Source organism: Alosa sapidissima, chromosome 22, assembly GCF_018492685.1.
Source record: "Alosa sapidissima isolate fAloSap1 chromosome 22, fAloSap1.pri, whole genome shotgun sequence".
NCBI classification, from domain to species: domain Eukaryota; kingdom Metazoa; phylum Chordata; class Actinopteri; order Clupeiformes; family Clupeidae; genus Alosa; species Alosa sapidissima.
In genome coordinates, this window is record NC_055978.1 from 26,819,917 (window position 1) to 26,836,324 (window position 16,408).

The 16,408-nt window shown below is 41.2% G+C and overlaps 1 protein-coding gene across 1 annotated transcript in view; it reads right to left on the minus strand.

Annotated features, from left to right (window-relative positions):
* opn4b (opsin 4b) overlaps window positions 1–16,195 on the minus strand; it is a 29,348-nt gene extending 13,153 nt beyond the window's left edge. The window contains exons 1-3 of the mRNA XM_042079495.1: window positions 15,964–16,195; window positions 6,091–6,233; window positions 5,085–5,218 (exon numbers count right to left, since the gene is read on the minus strand). Of these exons, the coding sequence (XP_041935429.1) occupies window positions 5,085–5,218; window positions 6,091–6,233; window positions 15,964–16,110 (424 nt within the window). The 5' untranslated portion in view covers window positions 16,111–16,195. The remainder of the gene's footprint in view (window positions 1–5,084; window positions 5,219–6,090; window positions 6,234–15,963) is intronic.
* Between the last annotated feature and the right edge of the window lie 213 nt (window positions 16,196–16,408).

Below are 16,408 nucleotides of genomic sequence, written 5' to 3' on the forward strand. Positions count from 1 at the left end.
ATCGATTCCGTATGACCTTTGACCCCGAGCCGTTCTAGTCAGTAAAAAATTAGACTGTAAAATGAAGGGGAGAGAAGAAAACACGCTGCCTGGATCATTGATTGGAACATTTACTTTTAAAAAACGACCTGATGGTGTTGATAAAAAATAAAGTGTTGAAAATAAAGTCCTCTGCAATGTCTGCAGCAAGGAATTTACATATCACCGGAGTTCATCAACTCTATAGTCGCACATCAATGCAAAGAAATGTGTTGACATTGAGGGGAGTGTTAATTTATTTTCATTATGTCCCCTAGGTTATATCTGTGGCCTGAAATGCCTTGTATGCCTTGTATATTCTTCCCAAAGCACTTTTGAATTTATTTCCTCAGCATATTAGGCCATATCATAGATTATTATGGCAATTATTTGAACAGTGAAAATAATAATAAAAGAGTTTTTGAACTTTAATGTCACTAATGCTGATTATTCAGTGATTCATTTGAATTTAAATATTTAAAATACTTTCACAGCAAAAATTATATATGCGATTAATTTAGATTAATTAATCACAGAGTATGTAATTAATTAGATTTTTTTTTTTAATCGATTGACAGCCCTAATTATTATTGTTGTTGTTGTTGCTGTTGTTGTTGTTATTATTATTAGTATTATTATACTAGTCTGGCTCCTCTCAATGTGTTTACGTTTCCCTCAAGCCACCAGGATGGTGCACCAAACAGCAACAAGAAGGGATGTTAGTTTTACTAATCGAAAGTGGCTGTAGTAAACGGTAGTAGCAACACCTGCAAACATAAAACAAATTGCAGTCAGAAGAATGTGTAAATTTACCAGCAAAGGTAAATATGTTGTTTCTTTACTGTCAATGTGATTTATGATCAGCTTGTAAATGTTAGGTGAAGTAGGAAGTAACTGACTGTTCACAATGCACAATGTAAGTGAGTCTGGTGAAACCAGGCTAACAACAAGGCACTGATTCTTACATACTGTAGATAACACAAAGATACATCCTATACACAGGGAACAACCAAGGGTGACGTCTCTTAGGAGTTTGCAGGGAGTTGAGCTGTTTTCGCTGTCCAATACCATCTGATTCAGCTAAAGGGTCACAGCTGGCCTGACAGCTAACCCTCTCAAGTGGGCGTCTTTTACCTGATGAGGGTCCGACAGCGCGAAGTGACGCACCAATGATTAAATCCAGTCTGAAAGCATCAAACAGTGTGCAGATTTAGCCTCGCTTGGATGTGTTTGCTTTGATCTGTCACCTGTCTTTTTGTTTCGTTTGAGATTTCTTTTCTTTTGATTGTGGATGTTTTCTTTCTGTTCAGCACTTGGCACCTACACAGACAACACTGAGTTACAGTGACATTCAAACTTAGCATTAGGCAAAATGTTGATAAAAAAGACATGATTGTCACAAGGAACATGTTATTATGTCATATTTGTTAATGTAAAAAGGGCTTAAAAGGTTACTTAGCAACCCCTACGCACCATCTAATATCAGTATAAGTAAACACATAAAGAAAAAAATGGATAAATATGATCCTAGAGATATTGACGGATTGAAGAAAATAGGTTTATGTATTTACTTGTCTTTGTTTATGGATTATGTATGCCCTGAGAGAGCCCCACTGGTAAGCTCAGTCAGGACTATTTGAGGAAGAATTCTGTCTTTCCTGTGATGGGCGTGTGCCCACTTTTAGAGATAAAACAATATTAATTAAAGCCTTTCCCTGATGGTAGCCCAGGAAGTGATTAATACTGAAATGGAATGAGGCACAGACAATAACACAGTGGGAGATGCGAAGCTTGGAGGAAGACAACTATGGGGGGAAAAAATGAGAGCAGAAGAGTTGAAATGAAGGAAGGCAAGTACTGTAGATAGTGCACAAAGAGGAGAGAGTGACAATGAAGGAAACAAAAGGAAGAAAATCAGGAGGCGGGAGTGAAAGAGATGGAGTGAGAGAGAGGAGAGAGAGAGAGAGAGAGAGAGAGAGAGGAGAGAGAGAGAGGGAGAGAGGAGAGAGAGAGAGGGAGAGAGAGAGAGAGAGCAAATAAGTGACCTGGAATCAAAACACAGGCAGGATGGTAACCCAGTAACGGTGGGTGCCTCACTTCTGGGAAGAGACCATTAGAGGATTAGAATGCGATAAAGGTTTAGCTTTGTTCAAGGGATTTCTACTCAATCAAACAAATGAGGGGCGAGTGTCTGTACAGTATGAGTGTGTGTGCGCGGACTTGTGTGTGTGTGTGTGCTTGTGTGTGCGTGTGTGTGCTTGTGTGTGTGCACATACGTGTCTATGTGTAGGTGTATATGTGTGTGAACATGTGTGTGTAAGAGAGAGAAAGAGAGAATGCCTTGCTTGCATCCATGTATAATGTGTGTCTGTCTGGAGTATGCGCCATGTGTTTGACCATATATGAATGGAGAAACTGTTTGGGCCCTATTTCAGCGATCTAAAACTCATGGTCACTGGCTAATAGCTTAAATACATTTAGGGGTTTGTCCAGTCCACATTCGGGATGGTTTTGTTATCAAATGTCGGGCACTTGGCACAAAAAGGCGGTTCTTATGTTTCTTAATCAGTCATGGGTGTGTTTTGGGCGTAACATCCTTTTAACCAATGAAAATGACATCTGTCATTCCCTTTGACAGCAAGCAGCGCAACTTCAAGCAGCGCATCAGTATTTTGATATTCAGCGGCGCATTTGAAGGAATCTGCTTGCACCACGAGTTATTCCACTAAACCATGCTTTACTAAAACCTAGCAGAGTATAGCCTACACGCATCTGCACTCGTCTATTATTTGAACTCATAGGCAAAGTGAAACTAACTTCACCGTGGTGTCATAGTCAACGACAAAACAGTTATACACAGTTAATTACTTTCACTATTGACTGACAATGGGTTACCATCGAAAACATTGCCTGAAAAAAGCAACACTTATCCCAATAATGTTCTAATGACTGAATAAAAAAACCTAAGGACATTTATCCTGCAGAGGAGTTGCCTCTTACATCTCGTGACAGTGCGTCTTCAGCTATGCTTGATATGCATCTTTCGCTATAGACCAGGTTTTTCTTGGTCAGTGGCGTAATGCTTTTTAGATGATGTAAGATAGTGATTTTTAGATAATGCACCAGACCATACCTTAGGTCATTAATTGCCACACTCCTGGGTTCATTGTTTAATAAAAGAGAAGCACATGGCAAAAAAATTGTGTGCAAGATAGAAATAAGCTTTGCGTTGTAATAAGAATACGTTTTGCACTGCGTTTCTGATCGTCAAAATAGGCCCTTAAGGTTTCCAAACAACTGACATTTAAATACAGTGCTGGTGGCTATGCAAAGGTTAAGTGAGTGGAAGACAAGTGAATTTTGATTCATAATGCTTCAGATCCTGTCCATATTCTCAGAGTGTTGAGGTAAAAGTGTGAAGTTTCTAGAAGGATTGCAATGCCAACCAACCATAAAAAAAATAAGATAAAGGATAGACAGTAAAACTGTATAACCGTTCTGTTTTGAATTTACATGGACCATTTCAGAAGACAGTCATGAGATTATCTAATGAGTTGGGGCACCGGATCATGGTGTCTAATCTTCTATTCTGAGGCCAGAGAGAGGTCCTTCAGTCACCTAGGAGACCCGAGCCAAGTCAATAAGATAATGGCCATGATGGAAGGCGATGAAAGGAATTAATATCGCAGGCTTCCATATATAGCCACTGGCGTACAAATGTCTGTGGGTCAAATATGTGGCCATGAGTCTGCAATCATGCTTCATAATCTTCAACTGCCCAGGGAAGCTTTCAGGAGAACTGCACCACATGAAAGGTCATGGAGAGAAAGAAACTAATTAAAGAGAAGTGTAAGGGCAAGACAACTGGATAGAGTGATAGATATATAGATAGATAGAGAGAGAGAGAGGAGGGGATGTCTAAACATGTAATAGTATTTGTGTTTACTACTACAAAGCATTGCATTACACATCAAGACAAGAGCTTTGGACACCAAAGAGTTCGGGTGAGGCTGACAGAAAGAGAGCACGATGACTCATGAGTCAGTGCTGAAAGATGAGCTCTTCCTATTGTTCACATTGGTCCCTGGCACTCTACAGAGCTGTGTTGGTCGCACCACTGTTTGCAGAAATGGCAGAGATTATCAAACACTGTTCAATTCTGCTTTGACAGAAGGATTGTAGTTTGCCACCTTAGCCTAGCGCCCAGCAAACCTTTTAGGGGTCCAAGTAGAGAAGCTGTGCATGGGAACCCATATTGTTTTTGCTCTGATTATTCTTCCCTATTATTATTGTTTTTCCGCAGTATGAGTGTAAGCACTACAGTGCTTGCCATTTTGCTTGGACCCCAGAATTACCGCTTGTGGTTATGTATTACTATTACCACTGCTTTATTATTATTTGATGTATTCTTCATTTGTTTTGATTTTATTGTATTTCTTTTGTAGGCATTTTGTATATTATTATATTATTATTTGTTATTTTGTTATTACTCATATTTAATCATTTGTAAAGCACTTTGGGTCAACCCTGTTGTTTAAAATGTGCTCTATAAATAAACTGACTTGACTTGACTAGTCAAATGAGTTTCCCAGTGAAAAAGACCAATCCCTTCACTTACATGTCATCTCCATCTCCAGCATCATGAAGTCTACATTGGGCACACGAAGCAAGCATTTTGCCATTCTAGACAAGGCCAAATAAAGTTCAGTCTAGTCCACAGGCCAGGACATACTCTACCATTACACATTCTGACAGCTACTTAATGGACATTAAATCCTTTGTTGACAAAGAACTTCTGCACAGAACTTTTAGTGAACACACAACATACAGCCGGTCACTGTCAAGGCCATAGGGAATGACGTCATGAGTTGTGATGGACTTGAAAGAGAAACTACTGTGCAAGTTCAAGCTTGTCTGAGTTGATCACTTAATTCTGTGTAAAAGCCTAAGACGACAGGCTTGGGGCACACACACAAAAGGAGCCTGGGACTTCCCCATGGAGGGGACATCTGAGGCCTGCGGGAGCAGGAGCAGCAGGTTGCTGATGGACAGCTTCTCTACTCTACCTTTCTCCCCAAAGACCCAGCGCTTGTGCATGCTGTTGACGAAGAAGGTGGGCGTCTGCGTGATGCACATCAGGAAGTCTGCGATGGCCAGGTTGATGATGAACATGTTGGAAGGCGTTCGCAGACCTCTGCTCCTGCAACACACCACACACACACACACACACACACACACACACACATACATACATACATACAATAGACGCGTGAGAAGTTTAAAAACATGGTGTGCGTGTGGGGGTGATAAGGCTTGTGATAAATCATAAATAAATCGTGTGCATTTGAAGCTGCGACTTTCCTCCCGGGATCTCTCTGGCTGTGAGGGGGAGCAGCACCCATCTCTCTGCCCGAGGCGCTTACTCAATACAGATCATTGGCTGGACCTGAGAGATTGGATAAATCTCATGCCTTTGGGCCCTGCTCTGTCCTCCTCTGACTCTCACACTCCTCCTCCTCCTCCTACTCTCTGCATCTTCTATGTTTCTCACCCTCCTTCCAACACCCTCCATCTCCCCCCGTCTTTAACCTATCGTCTCAGTCTCTCCTCTATCACTCTTTCATGTTCTGTCCTCATCTCATGTCTTATTTTTCCTCTCGCCTCCTTTCATCAATTCCTTTTTCCTCTCCTCTCCTCTCCTCACAGCTCCACTCCTCTCATCTGTCCTCTCCAACTGTCTTCCAGGTGTTTTGCTGCCAATGGGAATTGGCTCCAGGCCCCTCAGGTCTCTCTGTGAGGAGCATACAAACACATCACTGGGAGCAAAGCATTCTGGGCCATGAGAGTACATCCCTTTGCTTCTGAGAACCATTTAAGAATCTGTCTTAGGTCAATTCTCATACATATTATTCCCCCAAGATTTCAATCCCAAAGCAATCCCAGCCTGATTCATTCCATGTGTGGGCTGCATGTTAATTATGGTTAGACAGTAAAGGACAAGAAGGAAGAGAGAGTAACATTCTAGAGGAAGGGTTCTAAAGAGGAAAGGTTCTAAAAAGGAATGACTCTTACTTGCAGAAGGCGTAAATGACCAGGAAGTTGCCCACCATGCCAGTGATTCCCACACCTAGGATGACGGAGCCAATAGTGTAGTGGGCATGGTCTGGGACGTCCACAGTGGGGAAAGGGTAGCGGAGATCTCTAACCATTGCCACCTTGAAGCAAAGATGAGATTGTGAAACAGCTGATGAAAAACTGAGAAATGTTTTGCAGATATGGTATGTGATTTTGCTGTTTGACAACTTTCAGAAATTGTGTGACACGACTTGTACGGATTTTGTGTGTAAGCAGTGTTAAACCAACTGTACCTGAAGTGTACAGATGGAGTTTAGTATAATGGTGATTCTGCCCTGAGAAAACTGCTAAGACTGCCAGAAGAGACTGCAGACAAGTTCCTCTCCTGGGATTATCGGGTTTCCACAACAGCATAAAAGATGCAGTACATCTGAATGTGACTGTCATGCACTGTGACCCTAACTACTGTCAATCACTGTATCGACAGGCAAACTGGAGCAATCAGCTTGAATGTGAACCTGAACACAATGACAGGTCACTGCATCAGTTAGTTACACTTTCAGTGAAAGCACACAAATCGCATCAGAGGAGTGACAGAGCTGAATTAATGAGTTTATAATCTTTCCTTTTGGAGTGGATTAGTGTGTGTGTGTGTGTGTGTGTGTCCAAGTGTGTCTGTGTGTGTGTGAGTGTGTCTGTGTGTGTGTGTGTGTGTGTTTGTGAGAGTGTCTGTAAATACACAGTTATTTCCATGGTATAATGAAATAATCCGTTGGCCTCATCAGAAAGAGAAAGATGTGGCAAAGATTCCTTGCGTCTACCCTTCATTCACCCCCAGAAAAGTAGGTCTGATTACTGTAGAAGATTTTAGATTTATTCTGCTTATCCAGAGTGGTTCAAATGCCCTTCTTAACATCAGAGAGATTCATACCTCCCTTTGAAGCAGTTAGATCTAGCAGAAAAAGGCACCATTGGGCAGAACTCACTCAAGACCTTTGGTCTTGGCCTGGTCCACTCCTGTCATTAAATAAGAGTTTGGTCTGTTCTAGTGTATAGCCCTGATATAATTGAGATGATAGCTAAGCATCGTTTTGAACCACACAAATAATAACTCCAGCTGGAATGTTAGATTCCTCTCTCTCTCTCTCTCTCTCTCTCTCTCTCAAATTGTAATATGTTTCCAAAGTTGTTCAAAGTAAGGCCATCTTTAAATCTTGTGCTCTTGCATTCTAGCAGACATGTTGGACTTTCATCTTACAATTTCCCAGTGGTATGCTCATTCTTATCCTCATAACACCTCATACAATGTTGCTATGTTGTCTGTCAGATTGCTAATTTATAGCTCTGTTGCAACGTGACAGTTCATTTAAACTTCTCAAGGAGTTTGGCAAATTGATACAAGCGTAATGAAATAATTTGTAGGTGTGCAATTATGTGAGAAATAATTATCGTTCTTAAGAATGCTGATCTCACATGTTGCCATAAGTGTTCAGATCCTTGTGACCCTTAACATTTAGCGCCCAAAAGGTCTCAGAGCTGAAAAGGAATATCAGACCCAAGCACTGAGGTCACAGGAACTTTGAAAACACTTGAGTGTTGGGGACAACTCTGTGAGTGGCCAAACCTTGACCTGAATTCAATCAAACATCTCTGGAGAACCCTTCAAAAAGTCTGTCCACTGTTGGTCCTCATCCAACCTGACAGAGCATGAGAGTGTCTGCAGAGTAGAGTGGAAGAAAATCCCCAAATCCCGGTGTGCAAAATTTGTTTTGCCATGAAGTCTGGAGGATGTTATTGCTACAGAAGTTGTTAATTTAATTATTGTGTAAAGGGCCTGCATAGTTTTCCGGGCCATTTCCTTTTTTAATACATTAGCTTTTTTTTTTTTTAAATCCTGTTTTTGCTTTGTCATTATGGGTTATTGAGTGTGGGATGATAAGGGGGAAATAATTGAAATGGTTTTAGTTACAACATAACAAAAGTGAAAAAGTGAAGGGTTGTGAATATTTTCTGAATGCATGCATTTGTGCTTCGTGCTTCATATGGTGTCATGCATATTTAAATGGTTGCATAGCATAATTTTGCTAAAGGTGTCTGGCATCTGAAGTGCACTAAACAAATGAATTAGTAATGCAGAAAAGTAACCTCAATTGTAAAGTAACCTCAATAATATTAAAAACGTTCTCTAAAGTAAAGGCTGTTGTATAACATTTGTCATGTTTCTTGGAAAACTATTTCCAATTTCCCTTAAAAGGATAAATGTTTTTTGATTCAAATGGGATGAGATGGCAGTTTCATTTTCTTTATCATAGTATCACACAGCTTGTCCATGTCTGATGTTCCTAAAACACGTACACTGTAATACCCTCTGTGTTAGACATATTAAATGTGACGTTGTAGACGGCCAAACGGCCAAAAGAGCATTTTCCACTGAGGCCCGGAGCTTACTGCAGGCAGTGAAGAGCAGGCGGCCACTGCTTGCCACATTAAAGCACTCTATTCTCAACATTGCTTTAGGTTCCCCACTGAGACATTTGATCATTCTCCATTACTGGAAGACTTGATTTGTAACCAAATGTAATATAGTTCTGATGTTATTAATAAGGATGAGCATGAATGTAATTATGAATGTAATGCAACTGTGAGTCAATGTGGTTTGTATTTTAAATGTAATAACACTGGTGTCACACTATTGTAAAGTGGCAGAATGCCTTGACTAAAGAGTATGTTTGGCAGTCATGCTCATGTAGGCCATGTTCCTGTCAGGGCGGGCATTACATTTGCATTCCACAGCAGTGGTGGCTGATAATGCTTAAGTGTTCACCATGCTGAGATTGTTTAGGTTACTTGCAGTGTCTCTCTCTCTCTCTCTCTCTCTCTCTCTCTCTCTCTCTCTCTCTCTCTCTCTCTCTCTCTCTCACACACACACACACACACACACACACACACACACGTCATACACTTGAGAGAATATCAATATATCTTAATTCAACGCTGCAATCAATGTCTATTTACAAAACCAAAAGTGTTGCAGGAGGTGTCAGGTGCTGTGTGGGCAGTAGAATAGTGTCACATCAGGCTTTAATTCCCCCCACGCTGTTTGCTACTGTGCGACTTGAGCATGATAAGCAGTAATCCATAGAAATGGTAACAAATAGATTTCCTATTGAGTTCAGGACATCGGGTCCCTTTAGTCAGCGGAGCAGTAGAAAAAAGCCCCTAATTACACGGCGGCTCTTTTAGATGAGGATGGAAATCTAACGCAGCAGTCTGCACAGCTGTTGACACCGCAGAGCAGCAGCATCAGGACCGGTCAGGCAGCTGTGTGAGCAGACGATGTCAACGCACTAAGAACTGTGCGTGGGTGCACGGCTGTGCTTAGCTGATGGTCCAGCTGTGAAGCCCTCATCTGGACACAGATGTTTTTACCACATGTTCTACCCAATGTGTCTTTTTCACAGCCACAATCCACAGAGAGAACAAGGAAAGACTTACTTACAACTCATTTAATTTTCACAGCATTCAAGATGAATAATAATCTAATAATAGATACATTAATGCCATATTTTTTATTGAATACATATGCCCTGAGTATAATAAGTAGACCTACAATAGTAACTACACCAGCTCACATCCCACAACATTTCTTTTCCAGTAATTGACAGGTTAGCTAAGATCTTATTTGTCAGTGATGACATGCCCAGTAAATTTACTTTCACAATTGCTAATGTTGTATTCTCCTTTTACATTTTGTATATTAACTAAAGTGCATAGAAATGTGGACGTCTGTGCACATCTTCCTCCACATTTGTATGCACTTTAGTTCATTTAGTTTAATTTACTTTAGTTCGGCAGTTGGGAGAGAGCATGTGACATGTGAATAATTGTAAACACTGGGATCAGTCAAATAAATGAGATGTCTGATAGAGTGTAATAAGCCCATGATTTTAGAATAGCTAAGGGATGTTGGGCATGACACAAAGCAAAGTTCCTAAAATCTCACTTGGGCCTTCTGCTTCTCTAAGACGTTATCATATATATTTCATAAAGTGAATACTGTTTTTGCTTTCTCTACCAAGGTGTATTTGAGGGTACACATCTTTAAAGAGAGTAAAGGCATGCCATTACCTGACATGTGCTCACTGGATGATGAACTGTTCATTTGCTGTTCAGTTACATGCCTTTCAACTCCAACTAACCTTTAACTAGCACAGCACCTTTGGAAGGTGTCTGCTATTGATTTTACTTCTGGTTGATGTGTTTTCACAGGCTATATGTTGGCCATTTTCGATTTTTGCAGTGTCACCTGAGCCAAACACTCGCCGAAAGTGTCTGTGGCTCTGCCCCACGTATCGATGAAGTTTCCGAGAGCTACAGTACAGTATGTCCATGGTTTGCCTGTGCCTGGTGTGTCTTAGTTAGCCTCAGATGGAAAAGGAATAGCTGAAAGGACTTTTTGCAGGTTGGGATGTATGTAAAGGTGTTGCTAGATGTGTTCATAATTGTAAGAGTCTCTCTACACAGTAGTTTTCCAGTTTATGTTATATCTCTTGGGTCATTACACACACGCACTTGGAGTAACAGATAAACAATGTCATGGCAACATGCACACAACATTTCAGGCTATTGCTCTTATCTCTTCACTCTCACACTGAGAGTCCAACATGTGACTGTGAACGGTCAGTGTGAGCTGGCCAGAGCCCCCATATCTCCTCTCTTGAGCGTGACTGCACTCATCTCATTAGTGCTGTTTAATAGAGCGGCTGGGGGTCCCCAGGCTCTCGTGGGTCCTCGCCATGTGAGAGACACCTTGGCACTGTTAATGAGGAGGGTTGACCGGAGACCGGAGTGTGGGTGAGTGGACACTGGCCGTGTGCTATGGAGGCGCCCCAGCAGGTGAGGGTGGTGCCAGAGTCGTCATTGACTCTTTTGCCAGAGGCAGGAAGTCAGGTCCAGACCTCAGTGTTACTGCACAGCATCAGGATGTGATAACTGCGCGCACGCTACTGTGTGAGGAGAGAGAGAGCTCAGCAGAGGATAAATGGGTGGGTGAGAGGGGGCCGTGAGTGGAGCCAAATAGAGAGATGATCCGAGGGAGATTCAGACCACGTCACTGACCCTGTCTGAACTCACACCAAATAGTTTCACCACCAAAATATCGCAGACTGTTGCAAGTCAATGCACGTCAGTTACACTAACATTAGTGTCCAGACACTGTACTGTAATGCTGAGAGGCAGGAGAGGGGGCTGTTCAGAGAACAGGTGCATTTCACTTTAGTGGTAGAAAGGGTTCAGTCATGACAATCCTGTTGCACTGATGTACTGCAGAATGCTGATGCACCAGTCATACTTTTCTAATGCCTATGTCCAGTGGTGTAGTCTAGTTACTGTAGCTGTAGCTGTAGTGGGTATACTGCAATCAAGCCCATGTTAATACATATTGTATCCTTGCCTATTTTAATTGGGTATACAGATATTGTTATGCTCTTTAAGTGGGTATACAGAGATGGTTATGCTTTTTAAGTGGGTATACTGCGTAATTCTGCGTATCACATAGTCTACACCACTGCCTACGTCTGAATGTCTGAGGTCTTGACAAATTAGAAGGGATGCTGTACTACTCTATTCTAGTCAGCAGCCAGAAGATTCTGTGATTGATCCTATTTGAAAAAGGTGAATACAAAATATTACACAGCATCTTCCAAACCATCCAACCTGAAGATCACACCAGGTGTGTTGCATTTCTCCCTAGTCTGATGTTTTCATTTGGATGTTTTCATCTTCACAGCTGCATGCATCATTTCATTAGCACTGGTAAAATGGACAAGAATTGACTTGGTGTCGCATCAGTTCTGCTGTTTCCTCCTCTCTCGTTGTCCTTTGTCTGAGTACAGTACATTAGAGGTCATCATAATGTTATCATATGATATCACTGCTTACAGAAAATCCTTACCAAAGAATTGGCTGAGGAGAGAGAGCTCTGTGACAGTGTTTGTGTTGTGTTTGGTCACTGCAGTGGCTTATTCATATCCTGTTTTTCACAAAGGCAACTCCAGGACATAACAGAAATTGTCAAGGAAAAGGGAAATATGGATTTTTTTGTAAAATGTAAAATACTTCATACCTGAACGACAGGAACAATATTCATATATTTCACAGGTCTTAATTGGTGATCAGTCAAAAAGACAAGTTTTATCTGAACTGAACTGAACTATGTTTCCAGTTAAAGGACAATTCCGGTATTTAGCACTTTGAGTCCCTTTACTGGTTTGTTTAGAATGAACTAGAGTGGTGGACAGAAAAATGTTGATGATGGGTCCTGTCTCGACTTTTTGACTCATTTAAAATCGCCTTTGACTGCTTCAGAGTGGCTGGCTACAGGCATGCACAAACATGTCTTTAAAACAACCCTTAACGCTCGCAACTCACAACCTCATAGAATCATATGAGTATTAAAACATTAAACAGATTCGGCCACACAAGTAAAACTGAAAGTTAGTATAAATATGTCTCTCTGCCACTGAGTGAAAAGGCAAAAGTGGTCTCCTGCTTTTACAGCTGTTTCTGAAGCAGTAACAACAGGAGATGAATTAGCTGCTACAGTGACCAAACACAACACAAAGCCCACCACTCTCTCCTCCGCCAATTCTGAGCAGACAAGCAATCTCAATTCAACTTCTCCTTCCCCCTGTTCATTTCTCAGGTGAGTGCACATTCATCAATGGCGAAAGAAGAGGTGTCTGTCTGGATTTGCGTATACTATAAATTAGTTAGATTTCCCCCCTCTACAGTATTTTCAGCTTATTGCCATTTCATTTGCCTGAACATTACTTATCTAGGAGAGACAGCTGTACTCACAAACAGCAGCACGTAAGCTCAGCTTAGCATCCTGTAACTTGAGTCAGGATAAGTAGAATCTACTTAATCAGAGCAGATGAAGTATAGGGAGCACGACAGTGCCACCTAGGACTCCAACTACAACCAGCAGTAAATCCTCGGAGACTCTCCTCTGTCCGTACAGAGAGAAAGAGGGACAGTAGTTGACCAGTTCAAAGCAATTACAGCATTTGCACAGTGTCTTAAGGTCACTCTGTGTTTTTCTGCTTTCCATTTTGAAACTCATTTTGGTTGTAATATTTATACAGTGCTGCTGCCAACACAAATCCCACTCTTAATCATTTTGAAATGTATACTTTGAGAGTCTTAGACCTTGAGATTTTCTATGAAGTTCTAGCATCTGTTTGTTTTCTTTGTTTTTTTTTACCCTTTTTTTCACATCACTGATTGTCTCCAGAGTCACAAGGAAGATAATCGTATTGCAAAGTCTGTCAGTCATGACATCACAGGTCTACTATTATGCTGTAAGAGCTCTGAATACTATACACGTAATGCCGTCCGTACCTCTCGCACAAACGGACCCCCATTTCAGTCAAAGAACTCTCCACAAAAGGTTAATAGCTTCCATCATTATGGTTAATTAGCAGGCAGCAGGTCTGCTTCCCTATTCACAAGGTATCAAATGCTGCAATAGTTAAGCTTTCTTTGTACTGTAGCTAAGTAGCTCCCCGTTCTCTCTCTTGTGCAAATCGTCATGCCAGAAAAGTCAGTGCTATAGGAGTGATGAGGTTCCTGAGTATGTTACTGAAATGTGTAATTTAGTTGCATTTACGTAGTTACTTTTCAGTCATTGTTGTTGTTTGATTAAGTGACTAAAAGTGATGACTCTTGCTGTTGAGTTGCAAAATACTATATGAAAACCAATGGAGCAGATAAATTTGCAGTCCATCTGTGACCATCAATATGTTCAATCAGACATACTGCTATCACTCTCTATTTTGATCTTATAACTGTCTGTCTATTGTCTAACCCTTCATGTCTCTCTCTCTCTCCCCCCTCTCTCTCTCCCTCTCCCTCTCCCTCTCTTGTATACTGTATGCGTGTGTAATATAAACATGCTATAACAGAATAAAAATATCAATGTCATCTTCTTAAACATTTGAAAGCAACACTAATGTCCACCAGAGTAGAGACCGGCAGTGGTCACATTATGCTGAATGTATTTATTTGTATCATTTGATATAGCCACTAATTAGATGTTGATGTGTACTTTCATGTAAACCTCTGGAATACCCCGTAACCACAATAATGCCTTCTTCTTGCCATGAGCTGCAACAGTCTTCTGACTACCCAAGCCTGCAAACTTGTAATAACTCTGGTAGACAGAATGCATTTCTGTCACAATTATCATGTGAGATCTTCAAAGAAATGTCCACACACATGGCAATGAATTTGATAGTAATTTGACAGTAATACCATAGAGTGATTAGCTAAGACTTGTTAATCCTGACAACCTCATCCAGAACAAGATTCTATTAAGATTGTGGATTCAGTTCATTATTAGTGAATTACCATGGTACTGGTATTATGAGGCAGTAATTACTGATGTGGTAATACCACTGAGTGATAGAAATGTCTCCCATAGGAATATGACAGTCTGAATTTAAATGAATGTATAACATTCATCTACTTAATTTTCCCTGTGGGATAATACATTTTGACTTGACTTGACTTGACTAACAAACTAGAATATCAGGTGAAGGAAGATCAATACACATGACAAAATGTGTCCACACATATCCACAGTGCTGCTATAGCCTTGGTCATGACAATATAGGCTACGGATAGTATGATAGGCTACACAGTGTGCTCTAAGCACCCCATTTGACTAATAGTTTTCAAAATACTGGCTTTGCTCATATTCTTATCGGAAGAGATAATATTGGATTCAATATGATCGTCATGCCTATGTTTGCAAGAAATTGTGGGATATTCCACAGTGAGTCATGAGCAATGACCATTGCGGACAGGTGTAACATGCTTCAGTGTTTGCTTATCTTGTTCACAAAGAACTTTTGGAGTGTCCAGGCGATCAGTTTGCCAAGTGCAGTCGAACCAGAATGCACATGACGAAATTGGCGAATGCTACGACTACAGGAAGGAGAAGCATCACTTAAGCTTACCATAGTTACGATACATGTTTTTTTTATGTTCACAGATTTATTAGACTCATGTACTCTACTGTAAATGTGCTTTTGGCTTCGCACCTAATTAGAGTCTGCACAGAACCGCCAGTTAGACCTTGCCCAAGTTTTCCTCAATGAGACGAGAAGTGGTAGACAGGATCTACATAAAGGGAAAACTCAACCTTCTCAAATAAAGATGAATTTCCCATTTCCCATCGCTCACACTCTGTAAAGGTGACAATAAACGATAGTATTTCTCCACTTTACCAAACATGATCTCGAACTGGCCCGCCTACACATAAATGATAAATGAAACAAACCACTTAATCTAAGCATTTCATGAATATGTTTTAACCAAAATGTTTGGTTTATGTATGATTACTCTTCCTTTGTTAAATGTTTTCGCAATTAAACTGTTACAAATATTTGGAAGAATCTTATTAGGCTCACTACTACATTCTCCGTTCCAATTCTGTTCAAATTGTGTGTTTTCTATTGAATGTGATATGAAATAATCGCCGTGAATGAGTCCACTGAATATTTCCCATTCATGAGCTGTTCTGAATTTGCACGATCCTAGACACTAGACCGGCACGCGTGACGCGTCATTCACAAACACTGAAGTTCATTCGTTGCGCTCCGCATTTATTACGCCTGCACTTTCATGAAAAGGAAAGAAACAATACATCCACAGCGCTCTTTATTTCTCCAAATATACAACCTTTTGAACTTCTCAGAGCCTAACGTACTGCCTATGATGCAATGCTTGAGTAAAATACATCTCGTATCTCGCCACAGTGCGCAAAAAGACGCGTAATATAGGCTACACAACAGCTGTACCACTTACCGAGGTGGAGAGAGCGGGCAGTTCCATCAAATTGTAGGCACTGGCAGCGCTGTAATTCCATGGTTTCTCCGTCTCAGTTATGCTAAAGGTACCGTGAGGATCCAGAGTAGGGGTGCCCTTGATGACCGGCGGGAGCGTGGTCATCATTGCCGGGCTGGTGTCAACGTTGACGAGAGAGCGGTCGCTTTAGTTCCATAAACCCCGCATCACTTTTTTATTTCCCATTCACGGCGTGACGGACTGACCGAAAGTGTGCGAAGTAGATGTCACTATGCCCGCTATGCTTCAGCCTCCCTTCCCTCTCTAAAGCCCGCTGATGCTCGGAGTTTGGTGGCCTAACCACGTATGGGATGGAAATGTGTGTGGACAGTGTGTGAGTGCAGACATGCAAGTATAGATTATAGTGTGCTTGTGGGTGTGCCGCAGCTGTTCACCTACTGTATAA